General features: G+C 46.5%; 3 protein-coding genes across 4 annotated transcripts; 2 read left to right on the top strand and 1 right to left on the bottom strand.

The window, feature by feature from the left end:
- Window positions 1-2,515: 2,515 nt before the first annotated feature.
- LOC100277188 (uncharacterized) lies at window positions 2,516-3,248 on the bottom strand. Its single transcript, NM_001150828.2, has one exon. It carries the CDS (start codon window positions 3,145-3,147, stop codon window positions 2,668-2,670), a length of 480 nt encoding a protein of 159 aa, NP_001144300.2. The 5' UTR covers window positions 3,148-3,248; the 3' UTR covers window positions 2,516-2,667.
- Window positions 3,249-7,128: 3,880 nt separating this feature from the next.
- Window positions 7,129-10,639, top strand: LOC103649865 (beta-glucuronosyltransferase GlcAT14A). Of its 2 annotated transcripts, XM_008675564.4 has the most exons (4): window positions 7,129-7,957; window positions 9,290-9,365; window positions 9,446-9,561; window positions 9,643-10,639. In XM_008675564.4, exons 1-4 carry the CDS (start codon window positions 7,456-7,458, stop codon window positions 10,155-10,157), a joined length of 1,209 nt encoding a protein of 402 aa, XP_008673786.1. In that variant the 5' UTR covers window positions 7,129-7,455; the 3' UTR covers window positions 10,158-10,639. The 2 variants fall into 2 exon arrangements, with proteins under 2 accessions (XP_008673786.1, XP_020405727.1); XM_020550138.2 differs by having other exon boundaries at window positions 7,132-7,957; window positions 9,446-10,639.
- A 471-nt stretch (window positions 10,640-11,110) lies between these two features.
- On the top strand, window positions 11,111-12,578 carry LOC103651833 (WD repeat-containing protein 44-like). The gene is made up of 2 exons (XM_008677520.3): window positions 11,111-11,233; window positions 11,304-12,578. Exons 1-2 carry the CDS (start codon window positions 11,111-11,113, stop codon window positions 12,507-12,509), a joined length of 1,329 nt encoding a protein of 442 aa, XP_008675742.1. The 3' UTR covers window positions 12,510-12,578.
- The last annotated feature ends 13,493 nt before the right edge of the window (window positions 12,579-26,071 follow it).

Raw genomic sequence — 26,071 nt, 5'->3', positions numbered from 1 at the left:
CTAATTCATTGGCATGCCATAAGATGGTTGGGTTCACAAATGCCCATCTGCAACCAATAATTGGTGTGTGGTGGCTCTAGCATCAATCTCATGTAATGGGAAATTGGAAACGACAGACTTTTCCAATACACGTGTCATTTTCCAAAATTTTCTGCCCATGCCCTCTATGTATTGTTTTAATTGGTCTTGATGGTCATCTATATAATGCCTAAGAGATTGTACGTTGTCTGTTTTACTTACATTGGGGGCAAGTGCGGTAGGTCGAAGAGATGTCAAGTCGCATTCTCCTTGCCCGGCGATCTTCTGATGCCGATCCACCTTGAAATTGGCTACTTCGCCTCGGCCTCCTCGAATAGTTGTCTTTTTAGTCCTCGAATTCTTGCTGTCTTTAGCAGACTAGTTCTCCATAGTCCACTTCACGATGTTGCTTGGGGAGATATCCGAGTGATCCTTTGAACCAGCCATCTAGGGTCGATCTTGTTAGGTCACACCTCCTGTCCCCAGTGGAGTCATAAAAAGTGTGTTGGCGCCTTTTTGGGCCAAACACTAATGATCCCTAGACCTCGATCACGAATAACGAGTCTTAAGGGAACCTCTCTGCGAGGCAGCGGATCATCCGCAGTAGGTTACCAGACGGTCCGCGATTTGTCACAAGACCGAACAAATAATACTTGACAAGTCTTGAACTCCGCCTCTATGTTGGCGCCTTCTTAGGACCAAATAGCAATGAACCCTAGACCTTCTCATGATGGCCAGACCGTCCGGTCATGCCCATGTGCCAAATAATGTGCTCAACAATGATCCATATCATGTCCATTAAAGTCTTATTTCTAGTACTCCATTCTGTTGATGCACACCCGATGTTGGGTACTAGACTACCATACCACTTTCTTAAAGGAATCTTGTAGAAGGTCCTAGTATGTACTTGTCCATACGATGTATGGTATCCATAATATTCCGCATGGTTAGATCTTGCTATCTTGATCTTTAGATCATATATTGATTCTTAATTTCTCCTTTAAATAACTTGAACTTATCTAAGGCTTCTTATCTTTCTTTAATAGGTAAATGTAGCCATAAAATGAGTAACCTTCTATGAAGGTTATAAAAGAATCATAACCATCTATGTCACCACTAGAAAGGACCATCAATATCTATTTGGATAATTTATAATGCTTTTGTATTATGCCTAATTGTTTACTTAATTTGATTTGCATATTTATCCTTAATGCAATCTATGCAATGTTCTAAATCTGTAAAATATAAGGGATGGAGAATATCTTATTTAATAAGACGTTCTATTCTCTGTCTCGAGATATGAACTAAATGGCAGTGCCATACTTTTGATGAGGTTTCTTTATCATTTATGTTTCTTTTTGTTGCCTTCTCTTTTTGGCATTGTATATGTTGTTTTTGTTGCATTCACAATATTGCATTAAGAAAGTAAATAAAATATGTCTTGTTGGATGGCAAGACCCAAATTATTATTATCAACTAAATAATGCTTTTATGGTCACCAAAGTGACAATGAATGTCGTGGTCATCTAGTCTCGAAATCGAAATCAAAATCCTCCTTAGATAGGGTGTTGACGCGTTTTTAGACCAAACACCAACATCCCTAGGTCCTGCTCACCGGGAACGAGACCTTGGGAAATCTCTCTGCGGGAGCGCAGACGTCCGTAGCAGGTCACTGGACCGTCCGCGACTACACAAGGAGCTCCGCTCTTCTTTGCGGGCGTGCAGACCGTCTGCGTATAGACGGTGGGTCGTTTGTGAGGGCACAAAGGGCTTTGTGAATCTCTTGCAGAACCTGAATCTCGCCTCCCGGGGGGACCCATCAGGGAGAAAAGATGATAGGGTTGTCTTGGGATCAGCAGACCACCCAAGATGTTTCTAGACGACATTGAGTTGAAGAGAAATGAAGATTGAGATTGGAAAACTATGATGAAGGCTAAATTACTTCTACTCCTTGTGCATAAGGTAGATTTGGGTTGATAGATCGATTGTTGTGTGTTTCAATTAGTCGTACCCTTTCATATATATGGGGGTCTGGAATTGTTCCTAGACGGTCTCCAACAGTTTTCCCGTGAGATCTATTAAGATAATCGCGCAAGCTAGTGATAAGAATTCTAAGCTGAATCAATCTAATTGTGAACCGTTCGAGCTACCACCGGACCGACTAGGGCCCAAACTCTCGAGTCACATGATCGGACTGTCCGACCGTCCAAGTGTCAAATCTGGTGCTCAATAGAGGGTACAAATAAAACATCTCTAAAGAGCAATACAACGTCATCATCTAGTGATATCGGTATATCTCCAATGGTTTTAACTAGTGCTTCAACTCCATTAGCCATTCTAAGTGTACTTTGGCCACTTGAAAACTTTTAGATTGTACGAAATTCCTATAGAGGCTTTGCAACATAAACAATTGCTACAAAGTCAATCCACCATGAATGATTAGAATATTCTATATATAACGCCTCGTATGCAATTTGCTTATTGTTGAAAAAAAATTGAGCATTGTAAAATGAACTGTTATTATGTGTCAACACTAAAGAATCTTGATATCAGCTGAAGACGAACTGCTACAACTACAAGCCTCCACTACTATACACGTGGCAGGCTGCCTCAAGGCTAAAATAAAAGCAAAAAGATGGTCTGACTGGATCAAGAAATGTGATGGACGGACACGGACTGGAGGACGGCCTCGACCACCAGCGTCAGCTGGTGCAGCGCGGCGAAGGCGGACACGGGCACGCTGGCGAGCACCAGCGCGACGACGGCCACGGCGACGCCGGGCCTGGTGCCCATGAGTATCAGCTGCAGCGCGCCGACGAGGCTGGACACGTCGGAGACGTAGGCGGGGTAGTAGCGCTTCTCCCACGGCGCCCACTCGGCGGGAGCCTCGTAGTTGGTCTCCGCCATCCGCGCCTCCCGGATCCGCCGCCTCAGCACGGACATGCCCTCGTCCACCAGCGCGCCTCCGTACTGGTCCCGGCCGCCGCTCGCGTCCCGGCGTAACGCGGCGCACCGCGTTGTCGTCGTCGCCACCGGCGACCTCCTCGGTAGCGCTGGTCGTCCGTGGCACGCCCCGTGCCGGAGCGCGGCCGGCGTTGCTGGGAGGGAGAGGGAAGAAGAAGCAGCCATGGGGATGGGGTCGGCTCAGGAGCTGATCTCTCAGGCAAGAAAGTGAACAGTGCACAAAGGGGATCGAGGAAAGGGGAAGAAGAATTGATCCGGAGGCTGATGAGAAGTTTGAGCCCAAATGGACACGCATTTATAGGCACTGGCGGCTTCACGCGTCTGAGGTGTAGACGTGTAGTTTGTCTCACTCCGGCCAACCGGAGGCTGACACGTACAGAGATTAAACCGTAGTAGTACTGCCACTCAGCAGGTGGTCGACTGGTCGTACTTTGGACGGTGATTTGCAGATAGTTTATTCGCAGCGGCGGAATGGCTGGATGGCCCTAGCCCCAGGCAATCATGAACAGAAACAACGGCTCTGCTGGGATCTCTGATCATTGAGCTGACTTCAACTAGTAGGATATGAAAATAATAATAAAACAAGCTTCTGGGCGGCGGATTGAATATTGCCTCGGCTCGCCATAATGCTGGGCGACTGGGGTCCTCTCGCAACCAGTCAACCAGATACTGTGCAGAGGAAGATGATGCGGCCTCGTTCTGACTCGTGATTTGTGAATTGTGATATACTGCAAAGAGAGAGCCAGATCATATGGTAAACTGGTGTAACTTCGACAAGGAAACATAGATTGAAGGGCTGTCGATCACATGCGAGAACCAGAATCCTCATGCAAAAAAATAATAGTAATTGTGTTAGGGGTGAACACCGCACTATGTTTCACCCTTTCACCTGTGCGATATCTTCTGCTGGCTCAGAAAGATTTGGTTTGTATTGTATTGCATTCTCACTTGAGTCTGAAAAAAAAAAGTTTCAGTGTAGTGATGTGATGAGGTCCCAAATAGTCGGTGACACAAATCCTCAAGTCATTTCTGGACAAGAGAAGCAAACTGTCGGTGAATAAACCAGATACTAAAACCAACTTATTACGATTTGACGTTTTCGTGCTGTCAGATGGCCAAGGCTAAATCAGTTTTAAATTCCTGTTGTTGGTTCGTCCGCAAAGATGACTGAAGGGCTAGCAACCAATTCAGATGCAAGTGAGAGGTGCTTCCCCCCCTGCATCACCAACAATTGACATGTTCAACAATCCGACCATTAAGAGTGCCCACGGAACCGTTGGCATCAATATCTAGAAGCACGAAACAAAAGACCATTGACATAGCCCTCCTTTCTGTCAGGAGCCCACAAGTCAGGAAGCTGGAGCGCAGCAGCAAGTGGGAGCGACGGTAAGTCTATTCGCAATGGTATTTTAATATGCATTTAATAGTGTGTCACATCACTATTTTAGATGATATTGCATAGTATTTAAGAGAAATAGGTTTTACGGGATGAAACTATGTCAACTTATTCCAAGGTCTTGGAAATCATATGAAACTCTAATTGAGAGTGATTTGTTTCATCTTCACATATATATATTTTATTGATTTCTATTGGTTGTTTAGTTGTGGTATTTAATTGTTATGTTAGTCTATTAAATAGTGAAGTGAAATTTTATGTTGAAAGATATCATTTCATTCTTAGTTTCATGCCACTCTTGATGATATGACAGTGTCGAAAAGAATGTTATGAAATGGGTATTGTGATTAGCCTAAGCTCTGAGAAGAACATGTCTTCCTGCCTCACAAAAGTCATCAGCAGATCAGCTCTTCTCCACAAACAAGAGCAGAAAATAAGACCCAGCTGCATTGCATGAATACGACTTCACTTATATCCGTCCTTCGAGATAGGCCGACCGTTGACATATAAAAACCCGGAATGGTGCAAGGAAGACGATGCCGTGAGCTGCTTGTAAGAACACTGATTCCGGGGTGGAGGTATGCCGCTCCCGGCATACGATTTCCTCTCACGAAGCACTGAAGTCAGAGTAATTGTGTGGAACTTACAACGGCAGAGCCGACAGAAGATCCGGACGCAGCCGACCAACAGGATTCTATTCTCCACACCTCACAGGTTCCTCTCTATCCCTTCTTAACCCCTTCTCACGAGTTCAGCAAAAATAAAATAACACTGCTGGAGACTCCTAGTGGGTCCATTCTAGCCCATTCACTCTTGGGTTGGGCTTCACCCCACGACGAGGCATGTTATCTTCATCAGATCCTTTTATATTCTTGACACCCAGCTAGCACATTGAGCAGAGTTGTTTCGTTAGACCGAGATGGTCCCATAGTGCTACTTCTCCCTGGTTTCCCTGACAAAGTGACAACTCACAATTAAACAACATGCCATAAACATCTATTAGTCGACTCCAGTTATTCTATATCCTGATTACCCGTACTGGTACAGAACTACAGAGTACAGATTATGCAACGTGTCGTAGAATACCGTGGGTCAACGAAAGAGTGCATACACATGGCAAACGGGACGAAGAGGGTTTCGTGCGCGCGGCTGCGGCGAGTTGGGAAGAGGTGATGCCGTGGCGGCGGTGTAGCGACTCACCGCTTCCCCGCGCTTGTTCTCCAGCGCGCAGGTGATGCGGACGCCGATTTCGGGTCGGGAAGGCGGCGGAGAGCGACGCGGTCACGCGGAGTGGCAGGCGGGAGCAGGGGCGAAAGCGTACTTCAATTATGTCATGTCTGTCATTGTATTTACAGCAAAAGGGCTAGGCTTCCGCTTAGGCTATCTCCAGCAACGTCCCCTAAATTTCATTGTTTAAAGGAATATTCTCTGTACTTTACAGCACTCTCTAAATGATTCCGTACTCTATATTTTCTCCATCTCCAACAACATCCCCTAAATTCGATCCTCTATATCTTATATACTCTCTAATGTATCAACTTAATTAATATAATTTATTGTTCGGGGCCAGCTTGTCTGACAATGTTGCGTGTCTTCAGAAGGAAGACAAGCGAGCGCTAGTGGGAGTGTGGGACCACCTCGGCATGGCATGGAGAGAGAACTAGCGTTTAGCGGATGCCAGAGAGCCGCTACCTTTGGGGTGTGCAAGTACGTCCTCTAAATTTACCGGAAGATTTAGCGCTCCTTGTTGGACGGAGAGAGGAGATAGTCATCCGCTAAATTTAGCGGACAGAACCATTTAGGGGTCCTTGTTGGACACAGCCTTATAATACGGTATCTACTCCGCTTGAATTGTATTTACAAGGCAACACACATGCGACGACGGCAACAGGGTACGTTGTCCCGGATTCTATGCCTGCTTTCTTCCAAGTTCCAAGCTCCCGTAGTCCCGTCCTCATCATATAATAATCTCCAAAGATGGAACCAGAGGGTGGCGCAGCAGAAGCAACAAGCCCAAAAGCAGATAGCGGCCAAAGCAACCAGCGGAAGCTTCTTATGTAGTGTTTGGTTGAATAGCTAAGTAGAACGGAGCCGTTCTGTCACAGTTTTGTTGCTGTTTGGTTACAAAATAACTAGAACGAAATGACTCCAATTAGGGAATATTCTCCTCAGATCTGGAACCATTCCGCTCCAAAAAATCAACCGGACGGAGCCGCTCCGTTCCCATCCCGCTCTCACAGTCACGCTCCGTTCCGTTCACTCTGCAACCAAACAAAAAACAGAGCCGCTCCGTTCCAAATCACCAAACACAGAACAGAGCGGCTCCGTTCCTAGAATCAGGGATGGAACGGCTCCATTCTAGTTGGCTCCTCAACCAAACACTACCTTAATTATGGCTAGGCTTCTTAATTAAGTGCCCATCAAATCAAGCTGCCAACGCAGGCAGCGACTCTCCAGAAGCGTATCCGGGCCCCACCAGGTGGAATCAACGTTCACCCTGCCGTGACGCCTTCTCCCCAGCTACCCCGCCGCCCTGCCTACCCCATTCACCGCACCTCCATGGCCCACGCGTCAGTAGTCCTGTGACTTGGTGGCTGGGTGGGCAGGTGAGCGTGAGTCCGTGAGAAGGAAGCATTCCCCCGTTCGCTCGTCCCAGGTCCCATCCGATAACTTTACCGTGTGTACTGTGATTGTCGCTCTGACCCGCGGGACCCGTGCTGAAGCCTCCCAGGACCCTCGCGGCACGGTGGGACATAGCGACAGGCGCCTCACGCTCCTCCCCCCTCTCTTCCCCCTGCCACTGCCAGGCAAGAGAGAAGAAACGCACGCGAGCCGCGAGCAGAATACAGCAGCACGGGCGCCAGCGCCATCCTGATCTCGCTATCTCCCTTCTCCCCCGATGCGATCTCGCCAAACCCTAATCCCGCCGCCCGCCGCGCGGCCGTCGCAGGAGCCCTAGCCCCGAATGTGGCGGTGACGCGCGCGGCGTGTCACCACCACCACCAACTCAGCGAGCGTGCGCGCCCGCCACGCCACGCCACGCCACCGCCCGTCGTGCCGGCCGACACCGAGCAGCCATGGGCGCCGCCGACAAGTGGCTGCTCCCGCTCGTCTCCGTCTCCGTCGTCTCGCTCCTGCTCTTCCTCTCCGCGCTCTCGGGCTTCTCCGCCTCCTCCGCGCTCTTCGCGCGCCTCCCGCCGCCCTCCTACGTGCGCCGGGGCGCCGCCGCGCCGCCCTCCTTCGCCTACCTGCTCGCGGGCGGCCGAGGGGACGGCAGGAAGCTCCTGCGGCTGCTCCTCGCCGTCTACCACCCCAGGAACCGCTACCTGCTCCACCTCTCCGCCGACGCGCCGGATTCCGAGCGCGCCGAGCTCGCCGCGGCCGCCGCGCGCGCCGCTCCCGCCGCGCGCGCCTTCGGGAACGTTGATGTCGTGGGCAGGCCCACCGCGGGCACCCCAATGGGCTCCTCCGGCCTTGCCGCCACGCTCCGCGCCGCCGCCGCGATGCTCCGGCTCGATGCGGAGTGGGACTGGTTCATCACGCTTAGCGCCGCCGACTACCCGCTTCTCACCCAGGACGGTAAGATTCAAATTCTCGCGCTCCACGCATGGTCTGTTTGAGCAGCTGTTTTGCTTCACAGCCGCACAAACTTGTCCGGATCTAAGATAAATCTGAGTTCATTACTTTGTCGTTATGAATACCAATGAAGCTCGATACTCGAAATTGCCTCTGTGGAACATTTCCATACTTGAATTGGAGGCAGAGCATGCTGTACAAATAGGATCAGGAAATTGCAAGGGGGGCAGTCGTCACTGTTCGCTTGAGGGGTTGCCGTAGCTACGAAAATCAATTTTGTGTTCTTCACAGCATGTTGCTGACTTGTGTTAAGTGGTGTTTAATGTTACCTGTCAAGTTAAATAATTGAATGCATAAATATGCCTGAAAGGACCAAGAGCCCACTACCCCACCAGGATTAGGATGTGGCCTTCTGCTGCCTAATTTTGGAAGAACTTGGTTGTTTGGAATTTTGTTGGACTTTGGTATGATAGCCACCTTAGGTGAAATATAGTGCAACTACTAGATTGGCATGCTGTCTCCTTCATTCTATATGTTGCTACCAGCTCAACCATTCGATGACTAATTCGTGCTCTCATCCTCATATGTGGACTCTAATTGTCAGGAGCAACTATGCAACTTTTGCTGTGGCTTTGTTTGTCATCTAGCTGTGTATACCTGTACGCATAGAGCCATTTATTTTATGTAAACCATCAATATACATGCTGCCTTGCATGCTATATGTTGCCAAATAATGCTGATTAACTAGGACCAGAGAGACCATGCAGCGTTTGTTGCTCTATAGTCATGTTATGTAATTGTTCCTTGAGCTTGTGTAGCATAAAGCAGGACATGTTAAATTGCTTACATTTCTTATCAGCCATATCGTACACTCTGACTGAGTTTGGGGCCTTTTGGTCTTTGAGTACATAGGCATTTAAACTCATACTAAGCAGAATGTCTTGGACGGTAACACAGAAACTGATTAACCGTTCATTTTAATGAGCAACTAAGAGAACTTTAATAAGTGCACCACTAAATTATCAACACAGGATGCACAATCTGACACTCTGATTTATGTTGTCCTTTTTCCTCATTTCATCTGACACTACCTGTATGACATTGCCTTTAAATGTTACACATAGTAAGCATTGTAATTTCAGGTATGTACTGCTTCCACTGTGTCACATGTAGTTCACACCCTTTCTTGTTGAAGTCTAATTTTGTTTCTAATAGATACTAGCATGTTCTAATATTGCCTTTGGATTTTGTATTCTTACTGACATCTCTCTTAGGGGTTATTGAGTTTTCTGTTCATGACGCTGTTTCCTTTTTGTCTTTTATCCCTTGCTGCAGACTTGATTCATGTTTTCTCCTCTGTTCCAAGGCACCTCAACTTTATAGATCACACCAGTGACATTGGATGGAAAGAGTATGTTCTATCTGAACATAGTAATAGTGAATGTTATACAGGGCACTGCTGTTAGTTTCACATGTATACTACTTCTGCAGATCTCAGAGAGTGCAACCGGTTATAGTAGATGCTGGAATATACTTGGCAGGGAGGAACCAGTTCTTCCAAGCCACAGAGAAACGTGACACTCCTGATGGTTTCAAATTTTTCACAGGCATTTGTCTTAACTTGCACTTTGTTTTTCACCCGGTTGATGAAAAATGGTTTCTTAACACATGCACTCCCTTTCTGTTAGGTTCTCCATGGGTCATTTTAAACAGACACTTTGTTGAGTATTGTGTTTTTGGTTGGGAGAATCTCCCTAGGACACTCCTCATGTACTTCACAAATGTGATGCTACCTCTAGAGGGTTATTTCCATTCGGTTGCATGCAACTCGGACTTCCACAATTTCACAGTGAACAACGACTTGCGGTATGTGGTGTGGGACGATCCACCTCAGATGGAGCCCCATTTCCTAAATGTTACACATTATGATGAGCTAGTAGGGACTGGGGTTCCTTTTGCCCGGAAGTTTAAGGAGGATGAACCCCTGTTGGACATGATTGATGATAAAGTGCTTCGACGCTGGCGTCACAGGCCTGTTCCTGGCGCATGGTGCACAGGCAAAAGGAGGTGGTTCAGTGATCCTTGCTCCCAGTGGAGCAACGTCAACATTGTAAGACCCGGTCCTCAAGCTGAGAAGTTCCGAACATATATAAACCAGATTATGGAAGAATCAAAGTCAAGCAACAACTCTTGCAAGCAATAGCGGTAGAATCCGAGCACGAGGCTTCACTTCCCGCAGTTGAAGCGTTGAGCTTGTCTCATTTTGCGCCGAGGAGCTCTCCATGTCTCGAGCACTTCCTGGCATCTGCTTCAGGAGCAAGCATTTTTGCACCTGTTGTATGAACTGAACACACGGCCAAGGTGATAGATGGATTTATTCTTTCCAGAATTTTTTTGGGTGACATGGCTTCAAGGGCTTAGTGCACACTAGTGTTGTTGGAAGCCAAGAAAGCCTACTGTGGGAATACAGAAGCTAATAGTCATTGTAATTAGTAGCAGCGAGTTGAATGGCCTGTGCCTTTGTTCATAGATCTGATGGAATTGTTGGTGCTTCCATACAAAATTGCGAAAATGAAGAGCGGGGGAATGTTATCGATTGGTTGGTCACGGTGGTGGTTGTTATGGACATATGGTCAATACAATGCATACTGATCCTCCCCCCTGGACACGCAGTTATTCTCATAATCTCATGTGTCCTACTGGCCTCTTGATATGACATTCTGCATTTTTCATATCATCTGTGCATATAAACTAACAAGTCTGGTCTCTTGCAGTGACGCAGTGCCCCCTAATTGCAGGACTTAGTCAGATAATGAACTGTGGATGTGAGCAATGGCAGATCGGTAGTATAGCATCCCTACCGCCTACTCTTTGTAGGATCTGTTTGCTTTAGGGGTGTGGTATCCAACTGCAGTGTGTGGTAGACCAGGCTGGATGCAGCGCCAGTAGTGTTTGATGCAGCAATATCTCTCTATAGAAGTATCTATACTACTTATTAAGAGTGTAATAGTAGTCTGTCTCCTGCCGTTCTGCCATCCTGCAACCTCAACCGTTCATTCCATTGTTCTGCAATTTCAACCGTTCGATCACCAGTCGCTCGATCCCCCACCGCCGCCAGTCGCCCGATCCCCGCCCTGAAGGTTGGAGATGCGAGGGATGGCCCCTGCCCTGGTGCCCCCCACCCCCGTTACCCTCGTCCGATCCTCTTCCTTCCCCGCAGTCTCCGATCCGCCCGGCTTCACCAAATCCACCCCTCCCCACGCAACAGCCACCGACCGTGTTCGCCGCCCCACCTCCCCGCCTGGCGTCCATGTTGCTCGCCGCCCTGGAAGGGACGCGTCCATAAGAGGCAAGGTCGTGCCCCCGCGCAACCGCCGCGGCGCTCCACGTGTGGACGTCCGAGCCGGCGCCCGTGCAGGAGCGGCGCCGGAAGCTGCTCCAGATGCTGGGGCTCGCCGGGGACCCCGCCCTGGCGCGCCTCGAGATGGGCCGATCGGTCTCCTACGACGATGGGCCTGTGCCCGTCCGCCCGGCGCCGGTCTCGCCGCCCATCTCCCGATCCAGATCAGACGGCGGCGCCGTGTCGGCCTCGGCGACCAAGCCGCCGCTGGGAGGGCGGTCGCCGGGCTCCTCCGAGGCCACGCCCGAAGGGGAGGAGGAGGAGGAGGAGGAGGAGGCCGACCCGAGGTGTCTGATCCGGAACCTCGACGATGGCAGCGAGTTCGTGGTCAAGGAGGGGCCCGAGCTCCGCGAGGTCGGCACGGGCCGGCAGCTCACCATGGAGGAGTTCGTTGACCCCTGCGTCGGTCGCTCGCCTATCGTCCAGGAGCTCATGCGGCGCGAGAACGTTGCGAGCTCCGGCTCGTCCACCCCCGTCCAGCGCTCCAACTCCGACTCCAGCAACGGAGCGACGCGCCACCAGCGGCGGCGGCGGCATAGCAGCTGGCTTCGGGGCATCCGGAACGTCGCCGGCTCCGTGGTGGCCAGCTCCCGCGACCGCCGCAGCAGCGACGACAAGGACACGTGCTCGGATAAAGGCGGGCGCCGGTCCAGCTCGGCCACAGACGACAGCCAGGACAGCACTGGAGCCGTGCGCCACGGCCCGGTGCGCGTTAAGGTGAGGCAGTATGGCAAGTCGTACAAGGATTTCAGTGGCCTATTCATGAACCAGGAGATTCAGGCTCACGATGGCTCCATCTGGAGCATCAGGTTTAGTCCAGATGGTTGGTACCTCGCGAGTGCTGGGGAAGAGTGCGTGATCCATGTCTGGGAAGTGTCAGAGTTCGATAGGAAACACGAGGAGAACGGAGCGTGCAATCTTTTTGTTGCGATGGTGTGCAACGGTTCGCCGGAGCCAACATTAGCCGTGGCCAGCAGTGTGGATGGGAGCAATCGTGAGAAGAAGCGTCGGGCAAGGTTCTTGGAGGGTCATAGGTCTGTGAGCTCAGACCGGCTAATGCTGCCAGAGCATGTGTTTGCGCTGTCAGAAAAACCGATTCGGACCTTCATGGGGCACTCAGAAGATGTGCCTCATGACCAATTTAGTTTGCTGTGAATTTGACGTGTGGGGTCCAATTTAATGGAAGGGGATTTTGTCACACTTTGTGATGATGGCCAAAATTACCTAACCTTGAGCGTGATAAATGGTCACAAGTAGATTTGCTTTGCACATTGTCCACTGCTAGCGTCCAAAGAAATTTCCTTCTTACTTGACAAGCTAGGGTTCATCCTTGTGTGGCGGGCAGAATTACAGTCATGGCTTGGACCTACATCTGCCACTGAGTTTACATGCTCCTTATCCAACATTTTACCATGCACTGGTTGGGCCTTGAGACTCTTAGCTTCTTTCCACTGTGACATATTCTGAACCGTGTTTAGCACAGAATGAACATACTGGCATCTATCACGGAGTTTCTTTGTCGTAATTAGAGGGATTTCTGCCTCTACAGAAGTACCACTGCTCTTGGGTGCAGGGCTGACAACTTCTGCGTTTGTTGGTCTTTATTTTCAGATCAAAGAAACTCTGTGCGTTTGTTGGTTGTTGAAGGTTGTCCATGGAAGGAGAATCAGACGCCCCGGATCGCCGCCCCAGCCTCCATGGAAGGGGAGTCCTCTCGATCCGTGTCCGTGCTGTCCATGGAAGAAACCTTGCTGTCAGCGCGTCTCCACTTGGTGAGTGATCTTTGAGTAGTCTTGCTATGAACAACAATTCGTTGTTGCTGTTGTACTTGTGGAGGGGCTTGCGTTCACTAAAGTGTAGGTGGATGCATTTGTTTATTGTTGCCCCCATCAAGAATCCAGGTTTCAATTCAGCAAGAAATGCTATCCAGAATTCTAGATCACGGAGGAAGAAGTTATTACCTGCACCAATCCATCTTAAGGTATATTCTTAAATTTGTTATAAGCCTGTTAATTGAATAGCAAGCTTTCTATAGCACGGTTCTATTTTTTGTGGCTGAATGCATTGTGAAACACCATTTTTTATTGTGGCCCAGGTTTGTATCGCTCACGGTCCTACATCTCCAAACCCCGTAAGTGTTGTGCTTGATACACAACTGAAGCCTAAAATGTAAAGTGTACGCGTTTTGACTAAAACTGAGGAGCTCTTAAGTAACAACTGCTTGGTATGCAGCAGTTTCAGGATATACCTCACAAGTTTCAGGATGCAAGAACACAAGATATACCTGTTGGTTCATTGTATTTTTGCTAACATTTTGACTAGCATCAGTATGTTACTTGGGTCACGAGAATTTCTACGGTGAGCTCATTTTCTTGATTAAGAGAATAAATCTCGGCGCAACCCAGCGTCAAGCAGAAGGTGCCGCACATCACTCCCTCTCCCCCCTTGCAACAACGACATGCCCCTCTCTCCCCCTTGGAACAGCGAAATCGAAGGTTCATGCAACAGCGGCATCGACGACCAGTTCCCGGGCCCTCCCCTGAACGTAACAAGCATTCAGGTACATCTTAGCATTTTATTCATGTTAGTAGGTTGGCGCATAGGTAATGACTTTTTTTACATGCCTCAACATAGCTGTACAAATCCATTATTTCTTGGTTTCGGTATCCACCCCAAAACGCCATTCGAACATGAAGTGTGAACCTTGAACCTTGCATAGAGGTTTTGCTTACAAGCTCTAAATTGCTTTACTCTAACATCACTGGAAAGTTATCCGTATGTACACAATGTGACCAAGCATACTACATTTGATACCTTTTAGTGGAATTTAGCTCACACTATAGAGCTCCCCAACAGATTTAGCTCACAGCCTAGATGTACCAAAAAATACTATAGTTAAATTTAAGCGGACCATCAAGAATAATTTGGTACTTCATTTTTCCGGTTCTCAATTCACCTTAAATATTACTTGGTTATAGTTTTCACACACAGTCCTCTATCTACACCCACTACTATTCTATATGAGCCTACTGTGGACGTCCACAGTACTCACCATGCCCCCGCCCTTCCCACTGCACATCATATTCTGCCCCGTGCATCCGTAAGTGGCTTTGTTTTCTTTTTCTTACTGAACAATGTCATGTTTCCTATTCCCAGGTGATAATGAACTTTGTTTATCTTGCCATTGGAACAGAGCTTGCTTCAACACATCGTAAGTGGATTATTTCCTATCCAGAATTTGTTATAACCATTACGGTGTGTGGAGGTGGATGTTTCGAGGTCCTATGACGGTGTGCTCTTTGCTCTGCATGACAGGTAATTGAACTGCCACTTTGCTGGTGTGGTATAATGTATCACAAACATGTTGCTTTTGTAACATGAACATGCATCTAAATGGAAAACATCAAGATCACTATCTATCATGTGTGACTGTTTACCCACTGCATTTGCTATTTAGCTGATCATTAGTTGGATGGCACAACCATTTTTTGCTACACCCATTTACATAATTTCGCTATTTACTAAAATACTATAATTTTTATTAAATTGGCAAGCTATTAAATTTGGTTTTATAATTATGAGAATTGAGAACACAGTTTTATCTGCCAATTATTGTCTTTGATACTGGCCTTCTTCATGAATGATGCACACTTCAGTTTTTGTAAGCAGCTGCAGGAAGCATGTCGTTACAGTTTTATTTGGTGTTCTTAATTTTTAAGGCTATAAGTTGATTGAGAGGAGGCATGCACCCCCTCCTGCTGGCAGCGACCTAGCTCAGGCGACCTCAACAGCGACTCCCTCTCACCAAACCGCCCACCGTGCCGTCAAAGCAGCAGTCCACAAGCAGCAGCGGCCGCCACAGCTCGATAGGTGCACACTGCTCTAGAGTATTCTTTTACTTATTCATAATCTGCAAATCTCACAATATTTTATAGTGACTGATTTTCTCCCTATTTGTGTATCAGCAAATCTCACAGTAGTTTATAGTGACTGATTTTGATTTATTCATAATCTGCAAACCTTCATCATAAGTTAAACACATATTTTCTCCCGATTTCATGTTTGTGGTAACCTGATATAAACCGTTTGTGTTAACATGGTTAGACAGAACATGATTGTCTGGGTTTAAATTAATGCGTTAATCAAGGTTTAGTTTCGTTACTTCAGTGTCTTCTTCTGCACTTTTTAGTTTCGTTACTTCAGTGTCTTCTTCTCCACTTTTCTCTGGTGGCTTATTCTGGGGTTGTGGGCTGAGATTGTTTTTCATGACCTAGCTTGGCAAGAAAACTGAAGTTCTCTTTCAGTTTGTCATTATTTGGACAAAGTTACTTGACTTAGGTAATATCTTTTTGTTCATACTAATTTATTGTTTCAAGTGGATTCTCAGTCCACAAAATAGCCTCTGAACCTGTTGTATTGGCCGATGTGATGAATATTCATGGCAAAGAGCTAGAGACTTGCTTGTGCAAGTGGCTACACATGGAGAAAATACTGGCTACAATGTTCCGTGCTTGATAGTTGCTGCGAAAGATGATCTTGACCAATCTTCACAATAGTGTTCCATATAGCACCGTTTGGAATGTAGGCTATTCTTAGTGTAATCCTTTTGTAACTATCCAAAAAGACATTGGTTCACAATAGTTTACTTGATCAAAGCTCAGCTCATTTGCTGCTCTAAACTTTTTCGGATATAACGTGCGTGCAATGATTCTTTTGCCAATCATACAAGCTGTACTCAGGATGACTGTAGTTGTCGAGCGTGTCCGAGAGTTTTTTTGCATATAGCAATACACTTTTGTGGGTGATTCGCGGGCTATGTCTAAAACGTCGTGGTCTTTATTTTTAGGCCAAATATTTTCTTGCAGTTTCTGAAAAAAAATCTAGCTCTATTTCCGTGATCGTGTGCTTTTTCTCCCCATTTGCAGCTGTCTAGGGGATTCAGGTTTGCTGATCGGCGGAGGGTGATATTTTTTATTACCTGTTCAACCAAATAGTGCAAACTATTGGAGAAAGGTACCAATTGAACTTGCTGCTCAATACTCGTTTTATCCACTTTTCATATTTGATTTGCTTAAGCTTCAGTCCTTGTGTTGTTAGGCCATTATCAAACATCTAAAGCAACCTGTCCTAGCACAGATACACAAAAATGAAGATAATTACCAAGTCCCAAGTGGATCAGAAAATTGAACCAACTCGGATGAACTTGATCCCATCATCTGCCTGAATGTCGGTCGGTAGTTTGTTGTATGTTTTTACTTCTTATTTTTTGTCCTGTCTTCAACATCGCATGAGCTTTTGGTCCATTAATTATCATGATAAAAACCATTTTCCTGCTTATAAACAATTTTGGATCATCTGCTTAGCATACTAATGATATTGGTTATTTAAGTTTTGTTAGTATGTACTATAGTCTCATCCTTGTTAGGTGCCTTTTGTGTCTACATCTGGGTTTGTTATTGCGACACTGAACAATAAACCAAATGCATTCATTTGTTTCTTCTCTAATGTGTCTGCAATTCCACATCTATGGTTTTAGTCAACTCTCTGCTTTCAGTATCCCACAAGCTGATGAAGTGAACTGGTGGGGCACAAATTTGGATTTGTATCATGAGGGTTTCAGATAGCAAGCCCCCTCCCCTTCCCTCTGTATTATAGCTTATGTAATAAGCAGAAGAGCAAATTATTTTAGTAACTTCTAGAGTAAGCCCACACTATACATTTGACCTTTCATGTAACAAGCCCTTCCCCCTCCCTCAGTATTGTAGTTGTTGTAATAAGTTCAAGAGCAAATTATTTCAGTAATTTCCAGAGAAAGCCCACATTATGGAATGGATTATTGATAGTCGCCTAGAGGGGGGGTGAATAGGGCGAAACTGAAATTTACAAATATAAACACAACTACAAGCCGGGGTTAGCGTTAGTAATAATAAATGAGTCCGCGAGAGAGGGCGCAAAACAAATCGCAAGCAAATAATGAAGTGTGACACACGGATTTGTTTTACCGAGGTTCGGTTCTCTCAAACCTACTCCCCGTTGAGGAGGCCACAAAGGCCGGGTCTCTTTCAACCCTTCCCTCTCTCAAACGGTCCCTCGGACCGAGTGAGCTTCTCTTCTCAAATCAAAGCCGGGAACAAAACTTCCTCGCAAGGGCCACCACACAATTGGTGCCTCTTGCCTTGATTACAATGGAGTTTTGATCACAAGAACAAGTGAGAAAGAAAAGAAGCAATCCAAGCGCAAGAGCTCAAATGAACACGGCAAATCACTCTCTCTAGTCGATGGGGTTTTGTGTGGAATTGGAGAGGATTTGATCTCTTTGAATGTGTCTAGAATTGAATGCCTAGAGCTCTTGTAGTAGTTGAGAGGTTGAAAACTTGGATGGCAATGAATGTGGGGTGGTTGGGGTATTTATAGCCCCAACCACCAAATGTGGCCGTTGCTGGGAGCTCTCTGTTCGATGGCGCACCGGACAGTCCGGTGCACACCGGACAGTCCGGTGCCCCTGCCACGTCATCGTTGCCGTTGGATTCTGACCGTTGGAGCTCTGACATGTGGGCCTGCCGAGGTGTCCGGTGCACACCGGACATGCACTGTTTGATGTCCGGTGCACCGGTATGGGCGCGCCTGCCGACTGCGCGCGCAGAGCGCGCAATTAATGCTGCGCAGGGAGCCGTTGGCGCCGCAGAGAGCCGTTGCTCCGCTGGCACACCGGACAGTCCGGTGCACACCGGACAGTCCGGTGAATTATAGCGGAGCGGCTGCCGCGCGAACCCGAGGCTGGCGAGTTCAGGAGGCCGAGCTTCCTTGGAGCACCGGACATGTCCGGTGCACACCGGACAGTCCGGTGAATTATAGCGCGCCGGCTTCCGAGAATTCCCGAGGGTGAAGAGTTTGAGTCTGAGTTCCCTGGTGCACCGGACAGGTACTGTTCACTGTCCGGTGGCACACCGGACAGTCCGGTGCGCCAGACCAGGGGTGCCCTCGGTTGCCCCTTTGCTCCTTTATTGAATCCAACACTTGATCTTTTTATTGGCTAGATGTGAACCTTTTGCACCTGTATAACTTATACACTAGAGCAAACTAGTCAGTCCAATATTTGTGTTGGGCAATTCAACCACCAAAATTATTTAGGAACTAGGTGTAAGCCTAATTCCCTTTCAATCTCCCCCTTTTTGGTGATTGATGCCAACACAAACCAAAGCAAATAGAGAAGTGCATAATTGAACTAGTTTGCATAATGTAAGTGAAGAGGTTACTTGGAATTGAGCCAATATAACTACTTACAAGATATGCAAGGAATGTTTCTTTCTTATATAACATTTTGGACCACGTTTGCACCACATGTTTTGTTTTTGCAAATTCTTTTGTAAATCCATTTCAAAGATCTTTTGCAAATAGTCAAAGGTACATGAATAAGAGTTTGCAAAGCATTTTCAAGATTTGAAATTGTCTCCCCCTATTTCAAATGCTTTTCCTTTGACTAAACAAAACTCCCCCTAAAAGAGATCCACCTCTTAGTGTTCAAGAGGGTTTTGATATACTATTTTTGAAATACTACTTTCTCCCCCTTTTGAACACAATAGGATACCAAATGATAAAGACTTTTGGAAAGCACTAAGTTTTTGAATTTGGTGGTGGTGGTGCGGTCCTTTTGCTTTGGGCTCATTTCTCCCCCTTTTTGGCATGAATCGCCAAAAACGGAATCATTAGAGCCCTTGAAGTGCAATCTTCCCCTTTGGTCATAAATAAGTGAGTTAAGATTATACCAAAGACGAAGTACTTTTGCGTTTGAGCTTTTACTCTCTCCCCCAAGGATGAAGTCCTTTTCCTTGATGCTCATTTCTCCCCCAAAGAAGAGAGAGTTGCTCGGAGTGGTGGCGAAGTATGAGTTACGGAGTGGAAGCCTTTGTCTTCGCCGAAGACTCCAATTCCCTTTCAATATACCTATGACTTGGTTTGAAATAAACTTGAAAACACATTCGTCATAGCATATAAAAGAGATATGATCAAAGGTATTCAAAAGAGCTATGTGTGCAAGCTTTAGCAAAAGAAATTTCTAGAATCAAGAATATTGAGCTCATGCCTAAGTCTGGTAAAAGATTGTTCATCAAGTGGCTTGGTAAAGATATCGGCTAATTGATCTTTAGTATTAATGTAAGAAATCTCGATATCCCCCTTTTGTTGGTGATCCCTAAGAAAATGATACCGAATGGCTATGTGCTTAGTGCGGCTATGCTCGACGGGATTGTCGGCCATTTTAATTGCACTCTCATTATCACATAGCAAAGGGACTTTGGTTAATTTGTAACCGTAGTCCCGCAGGGTTTGCCTCATCCAAAGCAATTGCGCGCAACAATGTCCTGCGGCAATGTACTCGGCTTCGGCGGTGGAAAGAGCGACCGAATTTTGCTTCTTTGAAGCCCAAGACACCAAGGATCTTCCCAAGAACTGGCAAGTCCCCGAGGTGCTCTTCCTATTGATTTTGCACCCCGCCCAATCGGCATCCGAATAACCAAGTAAATCAAATGTGGATCCCCGAGGGTACCAAAGCCCAAACTTAGGGGTATAAGCCAAATATCTCAAGATTCGTTTTACGGCCGTAAGGTGGGATTCCTTAGGGTCGGATTGGAATCTTGCACACATGCATACGGAAAGCATAATATCCGGTCGAGATGCACATAAATAGAGTAAAGAACCTATCATCGACCGGTATACCTTTTGATCCACGGACTTACCTCCCGTGTCGAGGTCGAGATGCCCATTAGTTCCCATGGGTGTCTTGATGGGTTTGTCATCCTTCATCTCAAACTTAGCAAGAATGTCTTGAGTGTACTTCGTTTGGCTAATGAAGGTGCCCTCTTGGAGTTGCTTGACTTGGAATCCTAGAAAATACTTCAACTCCCCCATCATCGACATCTCGAATTTCTGTGTCATGATCCTACTAAACTCTTCACATGTAGACTCGTTAGTAGACCCAAATATAATATCATCAACATAAATTTGGCATACAAACAAGTCATTTTCAAGAGTTTTAGTAAAGAGTGTAGGATCGGCCTTGCCGACTTTGAAGCCATTAGCAATAAGGAAATCTCTAAGGCATTCATACCATGCTCTTGGGGCTTGCTTGAGCCCATAAAGCGCCTTAGAGAGCCTATAGACATGATTAGGATACTCACTGTCTTCAAAGCCGGGAGGTTGCTCAACATAGACCTCTTCCTTGATCGGTCCATTGAGGAAGGCACTTTTTACGTCCATTTGATAGAGCTTAAAGCCATGGTAAGTAGCATAGGCCAATAATATGCGAATTGACTCAAGCCTAGCTACGGGTGCATAGGTTTCACCAAAATCCAAACCTTCGACTTGTGAATACCCTTTGGCCACGAGTCGAGCTTTGTTCCTTGTCACCACACCATGCTCATCTTGCTTGTTGCGGAAGACCCATTTGGTTCCTACAACATTTTGGTTAGGACGTGGAACTAAATGCCATACCTCGTTCCTCGTGAAATTGTTGAGCTCCTCTTGCATCGCCACCACCCAATCCGAATCTTGGAGAGCTTCCTCTACCCTGTGTGGCTCAATAGAGGAAACAAACGAGTAATGTTCACAAAAATGTGCAACCCGAGATCGAGTAGTTACCCCCTTATGAATGTCGCCGAGGATGGTGTCGACGGGGTGATCTCGTTGGATTGCTTGGTGGACTCTTGGGTGTGGCGGTCTTGGTTCTTCCTCATCCTCCTTTTCTTGATCATTTGCATCTCCCCCTTGATCATTGCCGTCATCTTGAGGTGGCTCATCTTCTTGATTTTGCCCTTCATCAACTTGAGCCTCATCCTCATTTTGAGTTGGTGGAGATGCTTGCGTGGAGGAGGATGGTTGATCTTGTGCATTTGGAGGCTCTTCGGATTCCCTAGGACACACATCCCCAATGGACATGTTCCTAAGCGCTATGCATGGAGCCTGTTCTTCACCTACTTCATCAAGATCAACTTGCTCTACTTGAGAGCCGTTAGTTTCATCAAACACAACGTCACATGAGACTTCAACTAGTCCAGTGGACTTGTTAAAGACCCTATATGCCCTTGTGTTTGAGTCATAACCAAGTAAAAAGCCTTCTACAGTTTTAGGAGCAAATTTAGATTTTCTACCTCTTTTAATAAGAATGAAGCATTTGCTACCAAAAACTCTAAAATATGAAATGTTGGGCTTTTTACCGGTTAGGAGTTCATATGATGTCTTCTTGAGGATTCGGTGAAGATATAACCGGTTGATGGCGTAGCAGGCGGTGTTGACCGCTTCGGCCCAAAACCGGTCCGGTGTCTTGTACTCATCAAGCATGGTTCTTGCCATGTCCAATAGAGTTCGATTCTTCCTCTCCACTACACCGTTTTGTTGTGGCGTGTAGGGAGAAGAGAACTCATGCTTGATGCCCTCCTCCTCAAGGAAGCTTTCAATTTGAGAGTTCTTGAACTCCGTCCCATTGTCGCTTCTTATTTTCTTGATCCTTAAGCCGAACTCATTTTGAGCCCGTCTCAAGAATCCTTTTAAAGTCTCTTGGGTTTGAGATTTTTCCTGTAAAAAGAATACCCAAGTGAAGCGAGAATAATCATCCACAATTACAAGGCAATACTTACTACCGCCGATGCTTATGTAAGCGATCGGGCCGAATAAATCCATGTGTAGTAGCTCCAGCGGCCTGTCGGTAGTCATGACATTTTTGTGTGGATGATGGATGCCAACTTGCTTCCCGGCTTGGCATGCACTACAAATCCTGTCTTTCTCAAAATGAATATTGGTTAGTCCCAAAATGTGTTCTCCCTTTAGAAGCTTGTGAAGATTCTTCATTCCAACATGGGCTAGTCGGCGGTGCCAAAGCCAACCCAAGTTAGTCTTAGCAACTAAGCAAGTGTCGAGTTCAGCTCTTTCAAAATCTACCAAGTATAGCTGACCCTCTAACACTCCCTTAAAAGCTATTGAATCGTCACTTCTTCTAAAGACAGTAACACCAATATCAGTAAAAAGACAGTTGTAGCCCATTTTACATAATTGGGATACGGAAAGCAAATTGTAATCTAACGAATCAACGAGAAAAACATTGGAAATAGAATGGTCAGGAGATATAGCAATTTTACCCAATCCTTTGACCAAACCTTGATTTCCATCCCCGAATGTGATAGCTCGTTGGGGATCTTGGTTTTTCTCATATGAGGAGAACATCCTTTTCTCCCCGGTCATGTGGTTTGTGCACCCGCTGTCGAGTATCCAACTTGAGCCCCCGGATGCATAAACCTACAAAACAAATTTAGTTCTTGACTTTAGGTACCCAAACGGTTTTGGGTCCTTTGGCATTAGAAACAAGAACTTTGGGTACCCAAACACAAGTCTTGGAGCCCTTGTGTTTGCCCCCAACAAATTTGGCAACTACCTTGCCGGATTTGCTAGTAAGTACATAAGATGCATCAAAAGTTTTAAATGAAATGCTATGTTCATTTGATGCATTAGGAATTTTCTTCTTAGGCAACTTAGCATGGGTTGGTTGCCTAGAGCTAGATGTCTCACCCTTATACATATAAGCATGATTAGGGCCAGAGTGAGACTTCCTAGAATGAATCTTTCTAATTTTGCTCTCAGGATAGCCGGCAGGGTACAAAATGTAACCCTCGTTATCCTGAGGCATGGGAGCCTTGCCCTTAACAAAGTTAGATAAGTTCTTTGGAGGGGCATTAAGTTTGACATTGTCTCCCCTTTGGAAGCCAATGCCATCCTTGATGCCAGGGCGTCTCCCATTATAGAGCATGCTTCTAGCCAATTTAAATTTTTCATTTTCTAAGTCATGCTCTCTAATCTTAGCATCTAGTTGAGCTATGTGATCATTTTGTTTTTTAATTAAGGCTAGGTGATCATGGATAGCATCAACATTAATATCTCTACATCTAGTGCAAATAGAAACATGCTCAACATTAGATGTAGAGGGTTTGCAAGATTTAAGTTCTACAACCTTAGCATGCAACATTTCATTCTTGGTTCTAAGGTCGGAAATAGTAGTATTGCAAACATTAAAATCTTTAGCCTTAGCAATTAAATTTTCATTCTCTAATCTAAGGCTAGCAAGAGATGCATTCAATTCATCAATCTTAGCAAGCAAGTCAACGTTATCATCTCTAAGATTGGTAATTGAAACATTACAAACATGTGAATCAACCTTAGCATTTAAAGTAGCATTTTCATTTCTAAGGTTGTCAATCATCTCACGGCAAGTGCTTAGCTCACTAGACAGTTTTTCACATTTTTCAACTTGTAGAGCGTAAGCATTTTTAACCTTAACATGTTTCTTATTCTCCTTGATTAGGAAGTCCTCTTGGGAGTCCAAGAGATCATCCTTTTCATGGATGGCACTAATTAGTTCATTTAATTTTTCCTTTTGTTCCATGTTAAGGTTAGCAAAAAGAATGCGCAAGTTATCCTCCTCATTTTTATCATCATCCTCATCACTAGATGTTTCATATTTAGTGGAGGACCTTGATTTTACCTTCTTTTTGCCGTCCTTGGCCATGAGACACTTGTGGCCGACGTTGGGGAAGAGAAGGCCCTTGGTGACGGCGATGTTGGCGGCGTCCTCGTCGTCGGAGGAGTCGCTTGAGCTTTCGTCGGAGTCCCACTCCCGACAAACATGGGCATCGCCGCCCTTCTTCTTCTCCTTTCTTCTTCCCTTCTTGTCGTCGCCCCTGTCACTGTCACTAGACATAGGACATTTTGCAATGAAGTGACCGGGCTTACCACACTTGTAGCAAACCTTCTTGGAACGGGGTTTGTAGTCCTTCCCCTTCCGTTGCTTGAGAATTTGCCGAAAGCTTTTGATGATTAGGGCCATCTCCTCGTTGTCGAGCTTGGAGGCGTCAATTGGTTGTCTACTTGTAGACTCCTCCTTCTTCTCCTCCGTTGCCTTGAAGGCCACCGGTTGCGCCTCGGAGGTGGAAGGCTCGTCAAGCTCGTTGATCTTCTTGGAGCCCTTAATCATGCATTCAAAACTCACAAAATTCCCGATAACTTCCTCGGGGGTCATTAGTGGATATCTAGGATTCCCACGAATTAATTGTACTTGAGTGGGGTTAAGGAAAATAAGAGCTCTTAGAATAACCTTAACCACTTCGTGGTCATCCCATTTTGTGCTCCCGAGGTTGCGCACTTGGTTCACCAAGGTCTTGAGCCGGTTGTACATGTCTTGTGGCTCCTCCCCTTGGCGAAGACGGAAGCGACCGAGCTCCCCCTCGATCGTTTCCCGCTTGGTGATCTTGGTGAGTTCATCACCCTCGTGCGCCGTCTTGAGTAGGTCCCAAATCTCCTTGGCGTTCTTCAATCCTTGTACTTTGTTGTATTCCTCCTTGCTTAGGGAGGCAAGGAGGATGGTTGCGGCTTGGGAGTTGAAGTGCTCGATTTGGGCCACTTCGTCCGTGTCATAGTCCTCATCCCCTATTGATGGTACCTGTACACCATACTCAACAACATCCCATATTCTTTTGTGGAGAGAGGTTAGATGAAATCGCATCAAATTACTCCACATAGCATAATCTTCACCATTAAAAGTTGGTGGTTTGCCTAATGGGACGGAAAGTAAAGGTGTATGTTTTGGAATGCGAGGGTAGCGTAGGGGGATCTTACTATACTTCTTGCGCTCTTGGCGCTTAGAAGTGACGGAGGGCGCATCGGAGTCGGAGGTCGATGTTGATGAAGTGTCGGTCTCGTAGTAGACCACCTTCCTCATCCTCTTGTGCTTGTCGCCTTTCCGATGCGGCTTGTGGGAAGAAGATTTTTCCTTCTTTTCTTTGTGGTGAGAGGAAGATTTCTTCTCCTTCCCTTTGTTGGAGGAGCTCTTCTTCTTCTCCCTCCTTTTGGTGCGGGACTCTTCCGATGAAGTGCTCCCGTAGCTTGTAGTGGGCTTTTCGCCGGTCTCCATCTCCTTCTTGGCGTGATCTCCCGACATCACTTCGAGCGGTTAGGCTCTAATGAAGCACCGGGCTCTGATACCAATTGATAGTCGCCTAGAGGGGGGGTGAATAGGGCGAAACTGAAATTTACAAATATAAACACAACTACAAGCCGGGGTTAGCGTTAGTAATAATAAATGAGTCCGCGAGAGAGGGCGCAAAACAAATCGCAAGCAAATAATGAAGTGTGACACACGGATTTGTTTTACCGAGGTTCGGTTCTCTCAAACCTACTCCCCGTTGAGGAGGCCACAAAGGCCGGGTCTCTTTCAACCCTTCCCTCTCTCAAACGGTCCCTCGGACCGAGTGAGCTTCTCTTCTCAAATCAAAGCCGGGAACAAAACTTCCTCGCAAGGGCCACCACACAATTGGTGCCTCTTGCCTTGATTACAATGGAGTTTTGATCACAAGAACAAGTGAGAAAGAAAAGAAGCAATCCAAGCGCAAGAGCTCAAATGAACACGGCAAATCACTCTCTCTAGTCGATGGGGTTTTGTGTGGAATTGGAGAGGATTTGATCTCTTTGAATGTGTCTAGAATTGAATGCCTAGAGCTCTTGTAGTAGTTGAGAGGTTGAAAACTTGGATGGCAATGAATGTGGGGTGGTTGGGGTATTTATAGCCCCAACCACCAAATGTGGCCGTTGCTGGGAGCTCTCTGTTCGATGGCGCACCGGACAGTCCGGTGCACACCGGACAGTCCGGTGCCCCTGCCACGTCATCGTTGCCGTTGGAT

Source organism: Zea mays, chromosome 3 (genome assembly GCF_902167145.1).
Source record: "Zea mays cultivar B73 chromosome 3, Zm-B73-REFERENCE-NAM-5.0, whole genome shotgun sequence".
Taxonomy (NCBI): domain Eukaryota; kingdom Viridiplantae; phylum Streptophyta; class Magnoliopsida; order Poales; family Poaceae; genus Zea; species Zea mays.
This window is presented reverse-complemented; position numbering and strand designations above follow the sequence as displayed.